This window comes from Marmota monax, unplaced genomic scaffold, assembly GCF_021218885.2.
Source record: "Marmota monax isolate L192 unplaced genomic scaffold, Marmota_monax_Labrador192_F-V1.1 WCK01_AAM20220418_F8-fsc00015, whole genome shotgun sequence".
Lineage (NCBI taxonomy): Eukaryota > Metazoa > Chordata > Mammalia > Rodentia > Sciuridae > Marmota > Marmota monax.
Window position 1 is genome coordinate 3,626,859 of NW_026692194.1, and position 17,033 is coordinate 3,643,891.

The 17,033-nt window shown below is 46.4% G+C and overlaps 1 protein-coding gene and 1 non-coding gene across 3 annotated transcripts in view; both read left to right on the plus strand.

Annotated features, from left to right (window-relative positions):
- The window catches only part of Spred2 (sprouty related EVH1 domain containing 2), a 119,959-nt gene extending 106,146 nt beyond the window's left edge, over positions 1-13,813 (plus strand). For both annotated transcript variants that reach the window (XM_046422791.2, XM_046422801.2), the window contains 2 exons: positions 7,712-7,849; positions 10,522-13,813. In XM_046422791.2, the coding sequence (XP_046278747.1) occupies positions 7,712-7,849; positions 10,522-11,190 (807 nt within the window). In that variant the 3' untranslated portion in view covers positions 11,191-13,813. The remainder of the gene's footprint in view (positions 1-7,711; positions 7,850-10,521) is intronic.
- LOC124080156 (U6 spliceosomal RNA) lies at positions 10,124-10,228 on the plus strand. Its single transcript, XR_006847606.1, has one exon. It is a non-coding gene; the product is annotated as a U6 spliceosomal RNA (small nuclear RNA).
- Positions 13,814-17,033: the final 3,220 nt, after the last annotated feature.

Sequence of the window (17,033 nt, forward strand, 5' to 3'; positions counted from 1 at the left end):
TTTAGAGATAGGGTCTCACTGAGTTGCTTAGCACCTCACTTTTTGCTAAGACTGGTTTTGAACTCATAATTCTTCTGCCTCAGCCTCCCGAGCTACTGGGATTACAGGCATCTAGCACCATGGCACATCCACTGCATATAATAAATTCACTTTTCTTCTGTGCACTTAAAATGGTCCCAACTGTGTATCATCCTTTGCAAAAATGAGAAGAGTCCTTCATCTCATTTTGTGTGGGGCTTCATGCTCTCAGAACCCAGCTGGAAGGGCTGTATGTGGGTTATTTTTGGTGTTTTATCATACCTTATTTTTTCCTGTAGGCAATTCTGCTTCACACCGGAAAAATGCCCTGTGTTTGCAGTAGCATCAGCTTTTGGTCATGTTTTTGCCTAGACTGGAAAACTTAGTCCTTCCTCATGCCCTGTGCTTGAACCCCTGACATCCTGTTTATTATAAGCATTTTATAACCTTTGGCCTATTCAGAGCAGTTGTCCCTAATGACACCTCAGACCCCTCATGTCCATCCCAGGTGTTCTCTAAAAAACTAAAGAATTTTGGAGTCACAAACCTGTATCCCAGCGCCTCAGGAGGCTGAAGCAGGAGGATCACAAGTTTGAGGCCGGCAACTTCCTGAGACCCTGTCAAAAAAAAGATCCAGAGTGTTGGGGAGTCAATTATTGGGTCCTAAGTGATCTTTTTGTCCTCATATTTGCATGTGATGCTTATTTTCATTCTTTAGTCAGTGGAGACCCTGAACTGGGTTTTATAATCGTCAAGGTGTCCTTTACAGAAGCAGAAGCAGCAGGAATAGCACCTTTTCCCTTTTTCTACCTACTTCATCCCCAGCAGACATTAAAGGAAAGGTAAACCTGCCACTCGTGTAATGAATGAAGTTCATTGACTGTTTTTTCTGAGAAGACAAGTTTTTTTTAAAGGTGAAGTGAAGGTGATTCCAGAATGTAGAGTTGGGGGGGCAGCCGGAGTTCTCAACTTGGTCCTGCCATTAGTTAACTGTGACCACTGACCCTTTGAACTCAAAGCCTTTACAGGGGAACATGTTTCTTTTTAGTCTCTCCTTGCTGGCCCAAGGGGAAGAAAGGAGTGGGAGAGGATGTGGAGTGCTGTCTGTTCTTAGCTCGGCACTGCAGTACGTGGCTGCATTCAGTCCCTGCATCTGGCCTGTGGGCACCTATCGACACCTCCATCTTCCCAGATAAAGCCAGCTAAGCAGCCTGTGCTCACCCAGAATGCAAACCCCAAACCTGCTGGCTCCTGCCACGCAAGTTTAAGAAAGAGGAAGTTTTTGTTTTGGGGAGAGAGAAAACACTTTTTATGAGAGCATTATAATTCAACTTAGTATTTGGGTTCATTTTGACAAAAATCATACATGCAAATCATTTCATTTTAATCCTCATCCTCTTCCTTTTCCTCCTCTCCTCCTCCTTCCCCCAGTCTCCTTTCTCTGCTCTATGACACGTGCTTTCTTGTCCATATACACAAAGTTGACATTCCCTTTGGTAACTTTATTTATGAATAAAACCTGATTTTGTTAAATTCATTTCATATTTCTTCCCCCTTCCTTCCTACTCTTGTTCTCTTTCTTCTACTCCATTGGTTTTCCCTGATCTTTATGATATCTGATCCCCTCCCCAGCCACCGAGAAGGAAGTATTTGTTCAGTAAGTTTCAGAAATTTTTCCATACCAATTTGCTGTGTTCCTGTAATGGAAGAAAAGCCACCTGGATGGAGGGCTTTCCAACTTGTCCATTGCCACAACCCCCCATCTCCTCGGGGAGGTGCCTGGTCCCCTGTGCATGCCTGCAAGCTCCTGACTCATTTTTGAAGATCAGTTGGTCAGAGTGCTTTCTCTCATCTTTACCTTTGAATTCGGGGTTTGGGTCAAGAGTGCAGGGGAAAGGAGAGCATTAAGTTAAAGAAGAGATGCTTTGAAGATATGATTTACTTCTCCAGAGTTGAACTAGTGAAACATCTACAGGGGTTTGTTCAGAGAGGCAAAATAGGGGACTAGGGTAGAGCGCTTCCCTAGCGCAGGAGGCCCCGGGTTCCATCTCCAGCACCTAAAAATGAAAAGAAAACATTTTCAAGGGGCGGTCCTCTGCTCCAGGGCTGACACAGGGCAGCACCGCATCCCTAGCTGCTGCTGGCCGAGACCCAGCACTTGGAGGTCTTGGAAGGTGGATGGGAGCTGCTTTATCTTCTAAATGACAGTAATTATCAAGCTCACATTTCATAAGAGGAGGAGGATTTTTTGATTTGGCATGCAGTACCTACAGTGGCTGAATGAAGGCAATTAAGTGTCTAAGGATGCACACAAGAGCTTGGAACTGCTCTCGATGTCAGGAAGCCCACAGGCCTTTGCTAGGCCTCCCACTTGTGTGTGTCTGTATTCAACTCACCTTTTTTTAGGGTGTAGATGATAATCCACTCTACTGATTCATAGAGCAGTACTCAGGGTGGCCTGAATCCTGGCCTTCCTGCCCCCAACCTCTGGGCCTTCCAGTGAAGTCACACTGTGAGTTTTGTCAGCGTCCTTTCCTTTCATATCAATATGTCATCCAACCTCATAATTTAGAAATGTAAAGCTTGTGGGTTGGGAGTGGGGTGCTGGGGGTAGAACCCAGGGCTTCACACTTGCCATGCTAGGCAAGTTATTTACCACTGAAACACCCCAGCCCTAAAGCTTTTCTTAAAAATTGTTTTTGACATCATCATTTTTCACGGGGGAAGAATCATCTAGGTCCTGAAGAAAATAATGTCCCAGAGTCTAGGACAAAGTCGTCTCTTTCCCCTAGCAGAGCAGCTGCCTCTCAGATCCAAACTGCCTGCTAGCTGAGACCATAAAAGAGTATGGGTCTGGCCTGTTTCCTGCTCTGCTTGCCTCTTTGAAAGAGAACACCTGGAACCAATGTAGGTCCTCAGGACAGGTGAGCTGGAGCTACCTGTTCCCAAAGACCTGTTGACAAAATAGCTGGCGACTTGCTGTTGGCCAAAGGAGAAAGGACTGACCATGGGTTGTCACGTCAAGTGGGTGCTGGGAAGGGCTTCTGACTTGTGCAGGCAACCTGTACACTGCAGGCCTGTAGTCAGGGTGTGCAGGGAGCGGCAGTACTTGTCCCCTTCTGCCCCCCAGTACTGGGGAATGAACCCAGGGGCACTCAACCTTTGTTTTTTATTTTGAGACAGGGTCTTGCTAAGTTGCTCAGACTGACCTCAAACTTGCCATCCTCCTCCCTTAGTCTCCTGAGTAGCTGGGATTACAAGTATGTGCCACCACGCCCGACTTTTTTTTAAATTTCTTTTCTTTTTCCTTTTTTTTAAAAATGTGAATCCCTTGTGAAAAGGGACAGATAACTGCTTTGCACCAGTTACGCGGCTGAATTTGATATGAATATGTGGCTATAAGTTTTAGTTGGCCTCCTTTAAAAATTCACAATCCCATCAGCATGTGCAGTCAGGGCAGAAGTTCTGCTTAAATCAATTCTGTCACTCTTGAACCAGTTAAGCCGCAGGCTTAGTTATTTCACCTGTACGGTCCTTAGAGGGGGAGGGTTACACATGAAGTTGCTAGAGAGCTCACACATTCCTTGGAGATGGTTGGACATCTTCAGTCAACTCTTGTGTTCCTGGGACACAGAGATGTTTGTCTGCTTGCCTGTCCGGGCCGGGTATTGGGGTTGGAACCCCCAGCTACTCTGAGGCACACTGAGCTCCGTCCCTGTTACAGGCCTGTGCCACTGCACCCAGCATTTGCTCACCTCTCTAGAGGGTGGGGTGTGTCCCCTCCGTCGTTCTCCCCAAGGTGGAGAAGGAAATTGCCAGTTGCCTGCCTTCTCCTGGTCTCTGCTTCACAGGAACATCCTGTTTGAAAAAACTGTAAACCTGCTGCCCCTTGTTAGTTCCAGGTGTTGCTAAGAAAGCCGCCACAGGCACAGCTCTGTCTGCCAGCTGCAGCTCTGTCCCTGCCCCCATTTGGAATAAACAGAGTAGGGAAACCCAAGGGTTTTGAAGGGATGCACATAGTCCCAAAAACACTGGTGTCACTTTGAAATGCACAGTCCTGTTCATGACGAATGCCCCAGAAACTCGGTCAGCAGCCAGGATCCATCCTAGGTGGATAGTTTAGGCCAACCATCTCCTCAGCTGGTCTGGCCCCTCATTCTTTCCTCCCTTCTCAAATTCCCTGAATGAGGAAGGTTTGCTCCTGGCCCAGGTGCCCCAAATAGATGCATGTGCTTCTTTAAGAATTTCTGGGTTAAACTTGGAAGAGTAGCCAAAGTAGACTCAGCCCGAGGGAGCTGGTCTCAGGGTCAGCAGGAGGACAGAGCTGGCAGCTTCTGTCTCCATTCAGACAATTCCCGGCCTCACCAGGAGAAACAGCCAATCTACAAGTTCAGGAAGCCTCAACCCGCTGTCTTGCACTTTAGATTTTGATTTATTGTCACGATATCTTAACATGAAAGTCACTTTTTTAAAACCAGGTGTGGTGGCACACACCTGTAATCCCAGCAACTCAGGAGGCTGAGGTAGGACAATAAAAAAGGACTGGCGATGTACTTAGTGGCATAGCACCTCTGGGTTCAATCCCCAGGACCAACTAGACAAAGTGACTTTTTTGGTTTGAATTTTGGTACTGGAATTGAACCCAGGGATATTTTACCAGTAAATTCTATCTCCAGCCCTTTTATGTTTTAATCTTGAGACAGGGTCTCACTAAGTTGAGGGTTTCGCAGAGTTAACGAGGCTGATCTCAAACTTGTGGTCCTACTGCCTCAGCCTCCACTGTAATTCACTGGGGTTACAGGGGTGTGCGGCCATCCCCAGCAGGAACTTGTTTCCTCCATGTCATACTGGAAGCCCTGCCAAAGATACACTAAGGCAAGAAAGAGATGGTACAAATATCAAAAAGTAGACCAAACCATCTTTTGTAGGTAAAATAATGTACTTGGAAAAGTCCAGAGACAAACTTGACAAAGCTTCTAAGGGAGCTACCTAAGCAGGGGACCAGGTGCAGGATCAGCATACTGAATCTGTAACCCTCCTGAACATCAGCACTCACAACTGAGAAAATGATCGTTTTATTTGTCATTGTATTTTTGCAGTAACCTTGAGGAAGATTCTAGCCCTGTGTGATACATGTGAAAACTGAAGTTAAAGGTTAACTTGGGGCTGGGGCTGGGACTCAGTGGTAGAGCGCTCGCCTAGCATGTGGAAGGCCCTGGGTTCGACAGAGTACCACATAAAAATAAATAAATAAAATAAAGGTATTGTGTCCATCTACAACTAAAAAAATAAAATAAAATAAAGATTAACTTGACAAAGATCACACACCTTATAATTAACAGAATGGCTGAAATCTGGTGTTCCTGAGCCAGGACCCTGTTATTTTTGGCATTGTGCTCCATTGTTTCTGTTCAGCACCTATCATTAGGCTGCACATTTCTTAATTGGGCACTTTTTAAATAAATGGCCATTGACACTGTGTCAGTGTGCAACCCAGAGGCTGGATTTCTTTAGAGGTTAATACATGTGTAGGTGGCCAGGGCTGTGCTGGCTAAATCATGAGGACAAGACCTCCCAAGAGTCCACTGTGCCCAGAATGCAGTACCCGCTTTGCTGTCCACAGTGGAGGCACTGACATTAACAGCAGGCTCTGACCTTGTTCCCTCTAGAAGCCACTCTCTTAGGAGCCTGAGGTCCCGATTCCAGAGTCCTGGCAGAGGGCCTCTGCTTTTGTTCAAAGCCCTAACAGTTCAGAGAAACCCACCCAAGAGAGCAAGTCAAGTTGAAAACATGGCCACAGGCCACATGATTGCCGGAGCTTGCAGTGAAGGTGACCTGTCTGATTGCTGGGTTGGTGGTTGTCATTTATGTACACACACAGTGTGTAGAATCTTGCTCACACGCATATCTGGGTGCTGCTCTTCTGTGGCTGCCATGGTCATAGGATAGCCAGTTTTGAGGTGCATGCGCTAGACTTCTCCCTCACCTTTCTTGGAGATGTCCTTCCATATATTTTGTGTGCAGGTCACCTCACAACTGTGGATTTGTCTGACAGCATAGATCTGAAATAAGCCTTGGCCAGCAATGGAGCCGCTCTGTCGTGCCCTCTTTCCTGGGGTTTACACAGACCTGATGTGAGTGGACACGGATGGTGTAGGCCAAGCTGGGATATACCCTCAGCTGTGCTCGCTGGAGGCAGCAGGGTGCAGACACGCCTGTCAAGGGCGTCTGGCCTTCTTGCCACTCTGTACAAATCCATCAGCAGATTAAGAGCTACTGAAGGTCCTTTCCCAGTCTCACTCACATTGACAGATGTCTGGGGAGCCCTGCATGTGACTGTGCCGTGGGAGGAGGCCATTAGGGCCAGGGAGGAGGTAGGATGGGTGCGTTGGAAGGTGGTGCTTCCGACTGGCTGATGGATGCTGGGAAAACTGGGTGTGCCTTTCTGAGAAGGACTTCCTACACACTGTTAACCCAAGCATAAGTCACAGAAAAGAGGAGGTGGGTTAGGGTGAGCAGATGACTGGGATGCATAAACTGAATTTCTGAGAATTAAATGCTGGGAGCATGTTACAAGGGTGACATCGAACCTAATAGATGACTACAATGTAGATGTTGGATGAGAATTTACCTCTTGAGATTTGAATCACACTGAAGGGCCCTTATCTACTCATTCCAAAGGTATTTATTGAGAAACTGTTGAATTCTGAGACGTCATCCCCTTATCTCCTGGATTTGTTTAAAACAGCGTACCCCTTCTCATTTGGAGAAGCTGTATTTGTATTCATCTGAACAAAGAACCTCCCAGGGTAGGAACTGGAAGTGGGCTCACCTGAGGGACAGCAAGGAGATACATTAGGCTTAAAGGACCTTAGTTCTTTATTTCAGAGATGGAGGCAGCAGCTCTTCTGATCTCTCCATCAAGTCTGTCTGTATTGCCCAGAGAGGACTATGAATATGTTGGAATCAGCATGTGGATCAGGAGACTGGTAGCAGACATCAGCCCTGAATCACATGAGCCAAATAGAAGTAGAGAAAAATCTAGAAAGATGGGTTCCCCAACATGATGATGTACACATCTACCAAGTTTCTTAAATTAACAATGGTTGTGTCCCATAATGAAAACATGGGTTTCTTTTCTTTTCAACCATAAACTGTCACCTCTGCTGGGCCATCTTCCTTCCCACTGAGCCCGCCAGTGGGAGCCTGGTGTATCGATCCCTCCCCCACAGCCTGTTGCTGCTCCCACATCTGAGAAAACATCCCAACTTTCCAGGTCTGGTGGCGGGGTTTCTCCGTTTGTTGAGCCAGCCATGTCATGTTCGGACAATCTGGCCCTTCGGGGTCTCCTGCTGAGGCCAGAATAAACTCAAGATTGTGGGAAGTCCAGCACAGTGCCGCAGATCAGGGGTAGACAGTACTCAACAATGCATGGTAGGGCTTGGTGTGTTTGTTGATTGTGTTTTGTTTTTACAGTATTGGCATTTGAATCCATGGGTACTCTACCACCAAGCTACACCTTCACCCTTTTTTATTTTTTAGTTTAAGACAGGGCCTAAACCGCCCAGGCTGGCCTCGACCTTGTAGTCTTCCTGCCTCAGCCTCCTGAGCAGCTGGGATTTTAGGAAGGTACCGCTGCACCTTGCTAATGGTTGTTTTTTAACTAACTCTTGGTTACTTCCCCTCTAAACAGACAGCTACAGACAGTTCTTCTAATTCTTCTCAGAAGAGGGAACAGCCTACTCGGACAATCTCCTCTCCCACATCCTGTGAGCACCGGAGGATTTATACTCTCGACCCATACCCCACGGACCATTACCACCTCGACCAGGTGAGCACTGGTCTCATTCTCTGAGATCACCAGGACATGTCCCCTTTCCACTCCTGCTCATCTAAATGCCCCAAGCCTAGGTCTCCTGTGTTTAACTTTGTAACCTCCCCCCCCCCCCAGTACTGAAGGTGGTTTTGATGGTCACAACTCAGAGATTTCTTGTGCCAAACATCTTGCCCCACACCCTTTGTGTGCTTTGTTTGGTTTAATCCTCTGAAGCCTAGTTCATAGATGAGGCAGGGTTAGGGACATGGGGTACCTGGTGGAAGGCCATTCAGCCCACATCTGTCTCCACCCAGGGGGCCACAAGGCCTCTGTGTTCCTGTATCTGGAGGGTCTCCGGCTTGCTGTGAAAGCATGAAGCTAAAGAATGTCACACGCCTGTAAGCCCAGCAACTTGAGAGGCTGAGGCAGGAGGATAGCAAGTTCAAGGCCGGACTTATTGCCTTAGTAAGACCCTGTCTCAAAAAATGAAAAGGACTGGGGGGGTGGCCCAGTGGTAGAGTACCTTTGAATTCATAATCCCCCGTACCGAAAAAAAAAATGCTGCTCATTTGATTGAGCTCCCTGGCATGGCGGGCTGCAGGCCCAGTCTTGCTCAAGGGAGATGGAGCTGGAGTCTGGAATTTAATAATTCAACAAATATTTACAGAGCGGCTGCTTTGTGGAGGAGGTTCCCAAGTAGTGGGGCGTGGACTGGTGCCCATGTAAGGTAACAGGGCCACCACACTGGTTAGAAATGAGAAGAAAGGAGCACAGGGCAAGTGAGTTTTTTAACATAAAGTTAGATTTGTTTGAACCTTTTTTTTTTTTCCCCGTAGTTGTAGATGGACAGAATGCCTTTATTTTATTTGTTGTTGTTTTTTTTAATGTGGTGCTGAGGATCGAACCCAGAGCCTCACGCATGTAAGTGCTTTGCCACTGAGCCACAGCCCCAGCCCTTGTTTGAATCTTTTTAGAAAGATTTTATTGTGTGCTTTCTAATATTTTGACTTTAAAATGTGCTTTTTAAAAAAATCACTTTATGGTAGCAGTAGATGGAAATGGACTTTTTACACTTTCCTTTCTTTGCAAAATAAAAAATAAAGAAGGCTCAAGATTTGTTCAAAATCCTTCCAGTTTGTGATTTTCCAGAGTCTTACAAACTGATGAAGAGACTCTGACAGGAAGTAGGGCAAAACTGGTGAGCCACAGCCCCTGCCCTCAAAGCACTCAGGATCTAGTGGAAAGTGATGGGTAAATCTGTTACCATCTGATCAGTTCTGGAGCAGTATTATAATGACAATGATGGCAACCGGTATCAGGCATGCTGTTTGTCAGGTACTGAGCTGATCCTCTACATAGGTTATTCCTATTCATTTTCCCATCAGGCCCATGTGTGCATCACCATGCGCAGCTTGGAGAGGTGTAGGTGATTCTGCCGGCTGCATTTAACAAAGCCCTTTTAGTGTGAGGGATCACCGTCTGGTGATACACATATATATACATATATATAATATATATGTATACACACATAACACACATTATATTTCCTATATATATTCCTACATACATATATACTGTATATGTATATAAACTACACACACTTTATTTCCTAGTATCCCCTATTGCTCTCTTGTGAACATGAGCCAGAGTACAAAATGCATCTTATATGGTGACCCAGTTTGTGGATTTTTTTTTTTTTTTTTTTTTTGGCTTTGGTTTTGGTTTTGGTTTTGTTTTCTGGTGGGGGGAGGTACCAAGGATTAAACTCAGGGGCACTGCACCACTGAGCCACACCCCCATCCCTATTTTTGAATATTAGAGACAGGGTCTCACTGAGTTAGTTGCTTACTGCCTCGCCCAGTTTGCACACTTTGTACATAAGGAAGTTACCCTTAAAACATGCAGTATATGCCAATATCCTTATTTCTTTTTTCTTTTCTTTTTCTTTTTTTTTTTTTTTATGAAAAGAACCAGTTTTATGAAAGATCATGCTGTACAAAACCAGGCAAAACTAATGCAAACTGTCAGACATCATCCTGGGGTGCCCCACTACCTGAGGAGGTTAGGTGGAGGAGACAGGTCCTGTTCCACCTGTTGCCGTGGGAGTATTGGGCTTCTGAATATTCAGACTGTTCTGTTGTGATGTGCACCCTTTCCTGTATGGTCATACTTCAAAAAGAAAAGAAAATGCTGGTCCCTACCCGTTTCATCAATTTTCCCAGTAATGGATTGAGACTCACAATTTGAAATACTTCTTTGATCAACAAGATGTTAAGTAATTACAGAAAGGTGCTCACCTCAGCAGCATATATACTAAAGTTAGAAGGACACAGAGAAGATTAGCATGGCCCCTGCGCAAGGGTGACACGCAAAATCTAAAAAGAACAAATTTAACCATTTAAAAAGAGAGGCCTTGGTTGAGGTGAAAGGTGCATTTTGGAGGATTGGGGTGGGAGGTTTTTATTTTATTTATTTATTTATTTGTTTTCTTTATGTGGTGCAGAGGATCGAACCCAGGGCTTTGTGCGTGCTAGGCGAGAGCTCTACCGCTAAGCTGATCCACAACCTCAGCCCCAGGGGAGGGAGTTTTTATGGATTGGGGGTGGGAGGGTGAGGGGGTTGTTTTTCCTTTTTCTTGCTTGTTTTTGGCCACTGCTATAAAACGATGTCTGCTTTTCCCTGGGCAGCGGATGCCAAGGCCCTACCCGCAGGTGAGCTTCCCAGACGACGATGAGGAGATTGTGCGCATCAACCCGCGGGAGAAGATCTGGATGACCGGGTACGAGGACTACCGGCACGCGCCGGTCAGGGGCAAATACCTGGACACCCTGGAGGACGCAGACTCCTACGTGCGCTTCGCCGCCAAGGGCGAGGTCCCCAAGCACGACTACAACTACCCCTACGTGGACTCATCAGACTTTGGCCTCGGGGAGGACCCCAAAGGCCGCGGGGGCAGCGTGATCAAGACGCAGCCCTTGCGGGGCAAGTCCCGGCGGCGAAAGGAGGACGGCGAGCGCTCCCGGTGCGTGTACTGCAGGGACATGTTCAACCACGAGGAGAACCGAAGGGGCCACTGTCAGGACGCGCCCGACTCCGTGAGAACTTGCATCCGCCGGGTGAGCTGTATGTGGTGTGCGGACAGCATGCTCTATCACTGTATGTCGGACCCCGAGGGAGACTATACAGACCCCTGCTCGTGCGATACTAGCGACGAGAAGTTTTGCCTCCGGTGGATGGCTCTTATTGCCTTGTCTTTCTTGGCCCCCTGTATGTGCTGTTACCTGCCCCTTCGGGCCTGCTACCACTGCGGAGTGATGTGCAGGTGCTGCGGCGGGAAGCACAAAGCAGCCGCGTGACTCCGGTCCCCTCTCCTTCCCCTCCTCCATCCACAACCACATGGGAACTTCTGTATCTTCCACACTCATCCTCTCCCCTGCTCCCTTCCACTCCAAGGGGCAAGGAGAGCAAGAGGCCTCCCGGCCCCCTGGTCCCTTGAGGCACCATTCCAGCCTGGGTCACCTGCGTGGTAGACTCTCCACTCCCCGGCACCCACTGCGACAGCCACACACCCATTCACACGCTCGCCCAGTGTTCTAAGGGAAAGAAACCTCCTACATAGACTTTTCGTGTTATTACCAACCTGTAATCATGCTAACGTCTTATCCATGTTGATTCCTGTCTCTCCTCCCGGCCTCTTCCAGTTTGAATTTGTCTGCGGTGGAAACGGCTGGTTTGGGGTGGGTTTTGTAGTTCTTTTTACCAAGGGCACCGAAGCCTGTCTCTCAGTCTGGCTAGCCTGGTTGCTAGCAAGCGTCAGGTTCCTGTGGAAACGTGCTGTCAGTGCTGAAACCCGACCAGAAGTGTTCTCACCTGCAGTCAGCTGTCATGTATAGGAGGTGAGCTAGTTAACAATCTTGTACCACAAAACAATATCGCTTTAACTTTTCTAAAGCCAAATTTCCCATGTAAGCTGCAGTTTCTCTCCTTAGCCCATCGTCATATCTGCCCTCCCCCCACCAAATCTGTTGAATTTATTCACTGATGCAAAACATTCACCTATAAAATGACTGAGAATTGAGCCTTAATTTCAGATTAACTTGTGAGAATCAGGAAAAATTCCTTAAACTGCATCACAGCCTCTTGGATCAGGGCTAGAAAGGGGATTTCAGGTCTCTATGAACCTCCCCAGTTCACCCCTTAAGATAGAACTTTTTAAAATTGTGTTGCCACCACTTCTGAAAACTTAGCAATATTAGAATAAGATGTTAGTAAAGTAAGAGATTTTGCTCATTATTTTGCAAACCTAATAGTCTATTCAAAACAAACCAGTGTTCTTCGAGGAACACTAAGGTTGTGAATAAAACCATAGGAGCTCCCCCCAGCCCCAGCAACTTTTTTCTATCAAAGGGGGGCGATTTTAAATGTCATAATCGAAGAGTGGTGGGTTGCATTTTTGTTTGTGGGTTTATGTTTTTGTTTTCATTTTGGACTCAATTTCACATCACCAAATTCTTCATTTATACTTGGGAAAAAACAAGGCCATATGTAAAAACCCTTCTGATGCCTAAGTGTCTTCTCCTGCAACTCCACACCCAGACTTGCCACTTTGGGTGCATAGATGGTTAGGTCAGCCGACTTGAGTCTGCCTGTCACCTTGCCGTGCAGGAGGCTTCTAATTAGCTGGAAAAGAGTATTTTTCTAATATATTGCAAAGAATAGCCAAATCTTCTTATTGAAGAAAGAAGAAAAGTGAACAGTGGTTACCTGTACCTAGCATAGTACAATCAGAACCTCGTGGAGAACACAGGGACCAGGCTTGTCGATGCTGGCTGTTCTTCCCGCCACGATCTTCCCATGGTAATTGCCAGCAGAGGGCACAGCCTGGTCCCACTCTCCTCCCTCTTCCCCTCCCTTCTTTATTGCACACAGGACAACAGTCTTCAAGGAAAGGGACTTTCTTCCAGTCTGCCATTCGTACTGGGAAAGTGCTAGCCATGCTTACCTTCATGGGAGTGCTATCAGCTCGCCTGAGAGCCCGCCATGCTTCTTTTAGACAGATCATCAGTGTAAATACCCAGTGTGCTTATGAGTTAGTTGGTAGACGTTTTCATTTGTTGGAATGACTAGTTGGCTTTCCAGTGTGGAAAAGGAGCAGAGAGCTGTCCGTCTGTATCAATGGAAGGAAAGAGAACCCCTTCCCTGCCAGGAGAGCATCTAGCCAGCCTCCAATGCTGTGGAGAGACCATCTGCCCCAGCCTGAGGTGTCGCCTCGAGGCCTTTCTCTAAGGTCGCCTCTCTGCAAAGCACAACACTAATCTACTTTCATCAGACCTCAGTTCAAGTGCCCCTATTTATTTCAGTGAAAACACACACACATCCCGGATGCTTTGTTTGTCACCTCTATTTGGTTCATTACTTGTTCTCTCTTCCCTTACCCCTTGCTGGTTTTCCCCACTTTTCAAGAGTTATGCTAGTGAATCTTGCACGCATATCCTTTTTGGTTTGCAAAGGCAGCGGTTAAGGGCACAAAGACAGCCATGGGGACATTTATGTAAATACGTCTCTCCAATTGCCACACTGCAGCTGAACAGTGTGCAGTATTTTCCCAGTCAGCTTTGCCATACTGACATCAATCATTTGAGAGAAAATATTCAGATTTTTATTTTTGTATCTGTGGTAACAAAAACATTAACCAAAAGATTTTCTGTTCAGAAGCTTCCCCAGCCCTCCCCCAAGCTATTTGCTCACATTAACAAATTAAAGTGCCTGAAGCATAATTCATTCTTTACCTGTATACTAAAAATTCTGTTGTATTGATTTTTTTTATAATAAGCCTTTTTACCTCTGTGTAAAAAATATATATACAAGTGTATGATGTACATTTTAGTTCTTAACTTTTTTTTATGGTTTCTAATATGTATGACCAATGTAGCCATTGCTTTAAAATGTACCATGTAAATATAAACACATTCTACCAGATGGCTGGCTTTGGGGTGTCTGTCTGCCTGGAAATGGGGTGGCTGTTGAGCCTTAGCAGACCTGGGAGTTCTCCCACACAGGATGGGATGGCGTTTCCTTTGCAGAAGGACATGTGGACACCGAGCTGTTTTTGTGAGGCCCTTCCAGCCTAAGGTTATGTCATATTCCCAAGGGGAGACTGCAGCTCCGTGGGCTCCAATGCCTCAAGTGAAAGGAATGCTTCGTGTCACCGCCCGGGAAACACCCCCTCTTCCTAGGCCTGCTTCCCCACAAGAGCTCCTCAGAGGGAACAGCTGTACTTCCTCCGAGTTGTTTTCCACCAGTTCCTGCTAAACCTCAGGGGTACGAGAGTGTGTGTGTGTGTGTGTGTGTGTGTGTGTGTGTGTGGTTTGGAAGACCATTTCTCACAGAAGACAATTGTTAAAACTGCATGACCCTGGGTCTCCTCGGAGCAGCATTCTTGGCTCTTTGCCTTTCCAAATGGACTCTTTGGATGCTCAAAAGCTGTAGTGATGATTCCCCGGGAGGAAATAAAGCTTGAGGTCTTTTGAGGGTCACAAGGAAAGTTTCGACTCCTTTTCTAGAGAAACAAGTAGGGTCCCTAAAAAGAAATATAGAGGGCCCCTCCGTCTTAGTTTTAACTCTTCCCTGAAGGGGTGGCTTTTCCAAGCCACCTGGGCAAAGGTGAAAAGCAAAGATTCTAGAAGTTGGGGGGTGAGAGAAAATCCTGTAAGGCTCCTCCAGAGCTGGAGCAGGGAAGGTGTCCTAAGGTCATATTTGACCCTCTCCCTTCCTTCCCATTATCTCTGGTATACAGTTGAGGAACTGAAGTTGGGAATGGGTAACAAAGGTGACCTTCGGTCAGGAGAGGCAGGGATTGAGCCCGCCTAGCTGTGGAGTCCAGGCCCCTACAGAGCCTCACCCCAGGCCTCTGCTTCCGTCCCTTCTTGCCCAAGGGTTTGAAAGTGAGCTGCAGCAAGAACCCTAGCCCTCCACCACTCAGGCTGCCTTAGGAAGAGCTCGTCTTTGGTGCCCATTGCCCAATGCCAGAAAATAGGCCGCTCCACAAGTCATCTTCAGCCTTCCTCTTCACCTGTGAGGAGGAAGCCCATGTACAGGAATGACGCAGTCAAGGTCACTGGACAGTCTGCTGCTGCAAGCCAGTAGCCCTTGAGCAAGTGATATCACCTTCCTGAGTTTCCCGCCACAAAGCCTTGCAGATTCAAACAGCAACTCTCACCGGCACTGCACACACCACATAGGAACCACACTTCCTCCACCGGGCTCTGTCCAATCTCTCCAAACCCCCACGAGAACTCACAGGAACTCCAAAGTAGCGGGCTGCCCAGGTAGCAAGAGCCGCCCTATAGCCCGCCAGTAAAGGTCAAATATACAATACAATCAATCCAGCATCACAGCAATTATATATAGCTTAACTCAAATCATCATCTCAATGGTTCGCTGGCGTCACCTTTCAACCATCCCCTCTGGCAAATGCCAGGCATCATTCTGACTGGGCTGTGGCTCTCAATAGGCCTCATTCTTGCTAAATGCATACACATTTTATAATGAGCAATACCCTCAGCTTCCATTTGTTTAGGCCTGAACCAGATGTATGGATTGAAGGGGGATGACCTGGGTCACATTCTGCTGACCAGATACAGTTGTGACTGCAAATCAGGGCCTGCACCATGTGTTCAGCTGCAGCAGCCACCAGGGCTAGTGCCCTGTAGAAATGGACCTCCCCCCTAAAGGGCAGTGCAGGGGTGTGGAACAGGAGGCAATGGTTTTTGTATATTTATAAGGAAAAAAAATTATGAGGTGATATTTATACTTAGTATCCTTTCCCTCTCCTGTGTCCCTTCTCTTTTTTCTTTCAGAGTGGGCCAAGAATTTGGGGAGAAGGGTTCTGATTATCATGAGGTAATATCTGTAGTTGTAAAAATATCACACATTGTTAAAATATTAAAAATGGGAGTTTTCTTTTATTCACTTGTAAGGGATGCTAGTAACAAAGTACCATAAATTGGATGACTTAAAACAACAGAACTGTCCTAGTCTAGATACCTGAAGTCCAAGATTAGAGCTGTGAATGAGGAAGGCTGTGAATGAGAGTCTGGCCCAGGTCCCTCTCCTTGGCTTATAGATGGCCATCTTCTCCCTGGGCCTGTTCACATCATCTTCTGCTGTGCGTGTCTGTGTCAAATTTTGTTTTAGTTTTTGCTTTTAATATTTTTTAGTTGTCAATGGACCTTTATTTTATTGATTTATTTTTATGTGGTGCCAAGAATCAAACCCAGTGCCTCATACATGCTAGGCAAGCACTCAACCCCGCAACCCCAGCCCTCAAATTTTGTTTTTAGAAGGACACCATTCATATTGAATAAGACTCACCCTAATGACCTAATTTTAATTTGATTACCTCTGTAAAGACCTCATATTCTAAGGTATTAGAGATTAGGAGTTCTTATGACTTGAGGGTAGGGAATAATTCAGTTCCTATCACACCAAAGGTAACTGGTGTGTATACTCAACTTTTCTACAGTTGTATATATGTGTTTCCTCATGGGAGAGGAACTCATAGAATCATGAATCTTACCTATCCTGTTCTGACACCAGTTTTGGTACCAGGGATTAAACCCAGAGGCACTTAATCATTGAGCCATAGTCCTAGTTCTTTACATTTTTATTTAGAGACAGGGTGTCACTGTGTTGCTTAGGGCCTTGCTAAATTGCTGAGGCTGGCTTTGAACTCAGGATCCTCCTACCTCGGCCTCCCAAACCACTGGGATTATAGGTGTGCATCACCGCACCTGGTGGAGGGGGGGGGAAGAGGTCCTGTGTTCCATCCCCAGTACCTCAAAAAATATATATATAATAATAACACTGCAGGGCTGTGGATGTGACCTGGTAGTAGAGCACTTGACAGCACTCGTAAAGCCCTGGGTTTGATCCATAAAACAAAAAAATGGCAAGTTCCGTGGCACATGCCTGCAAACCCAGTTGCTGGGGAGGCTGAGGCAGGAAAATCAGCAGTTCAAAGTAAGTCTCAGCAATTTAGGGAGGCCCTAAGCAACTTAGTGAGATCCTCTCAAAATAAAAATGGCTGGAGATATGGCTCAGTGGTTAAGCACTCTTGGATTCAATCCCTGGTACCCCCTCAAAAAAGAAAAAAAGAAAATGCTAATTTCACTTAAGAATGTTTTTTCATGAAGCAATA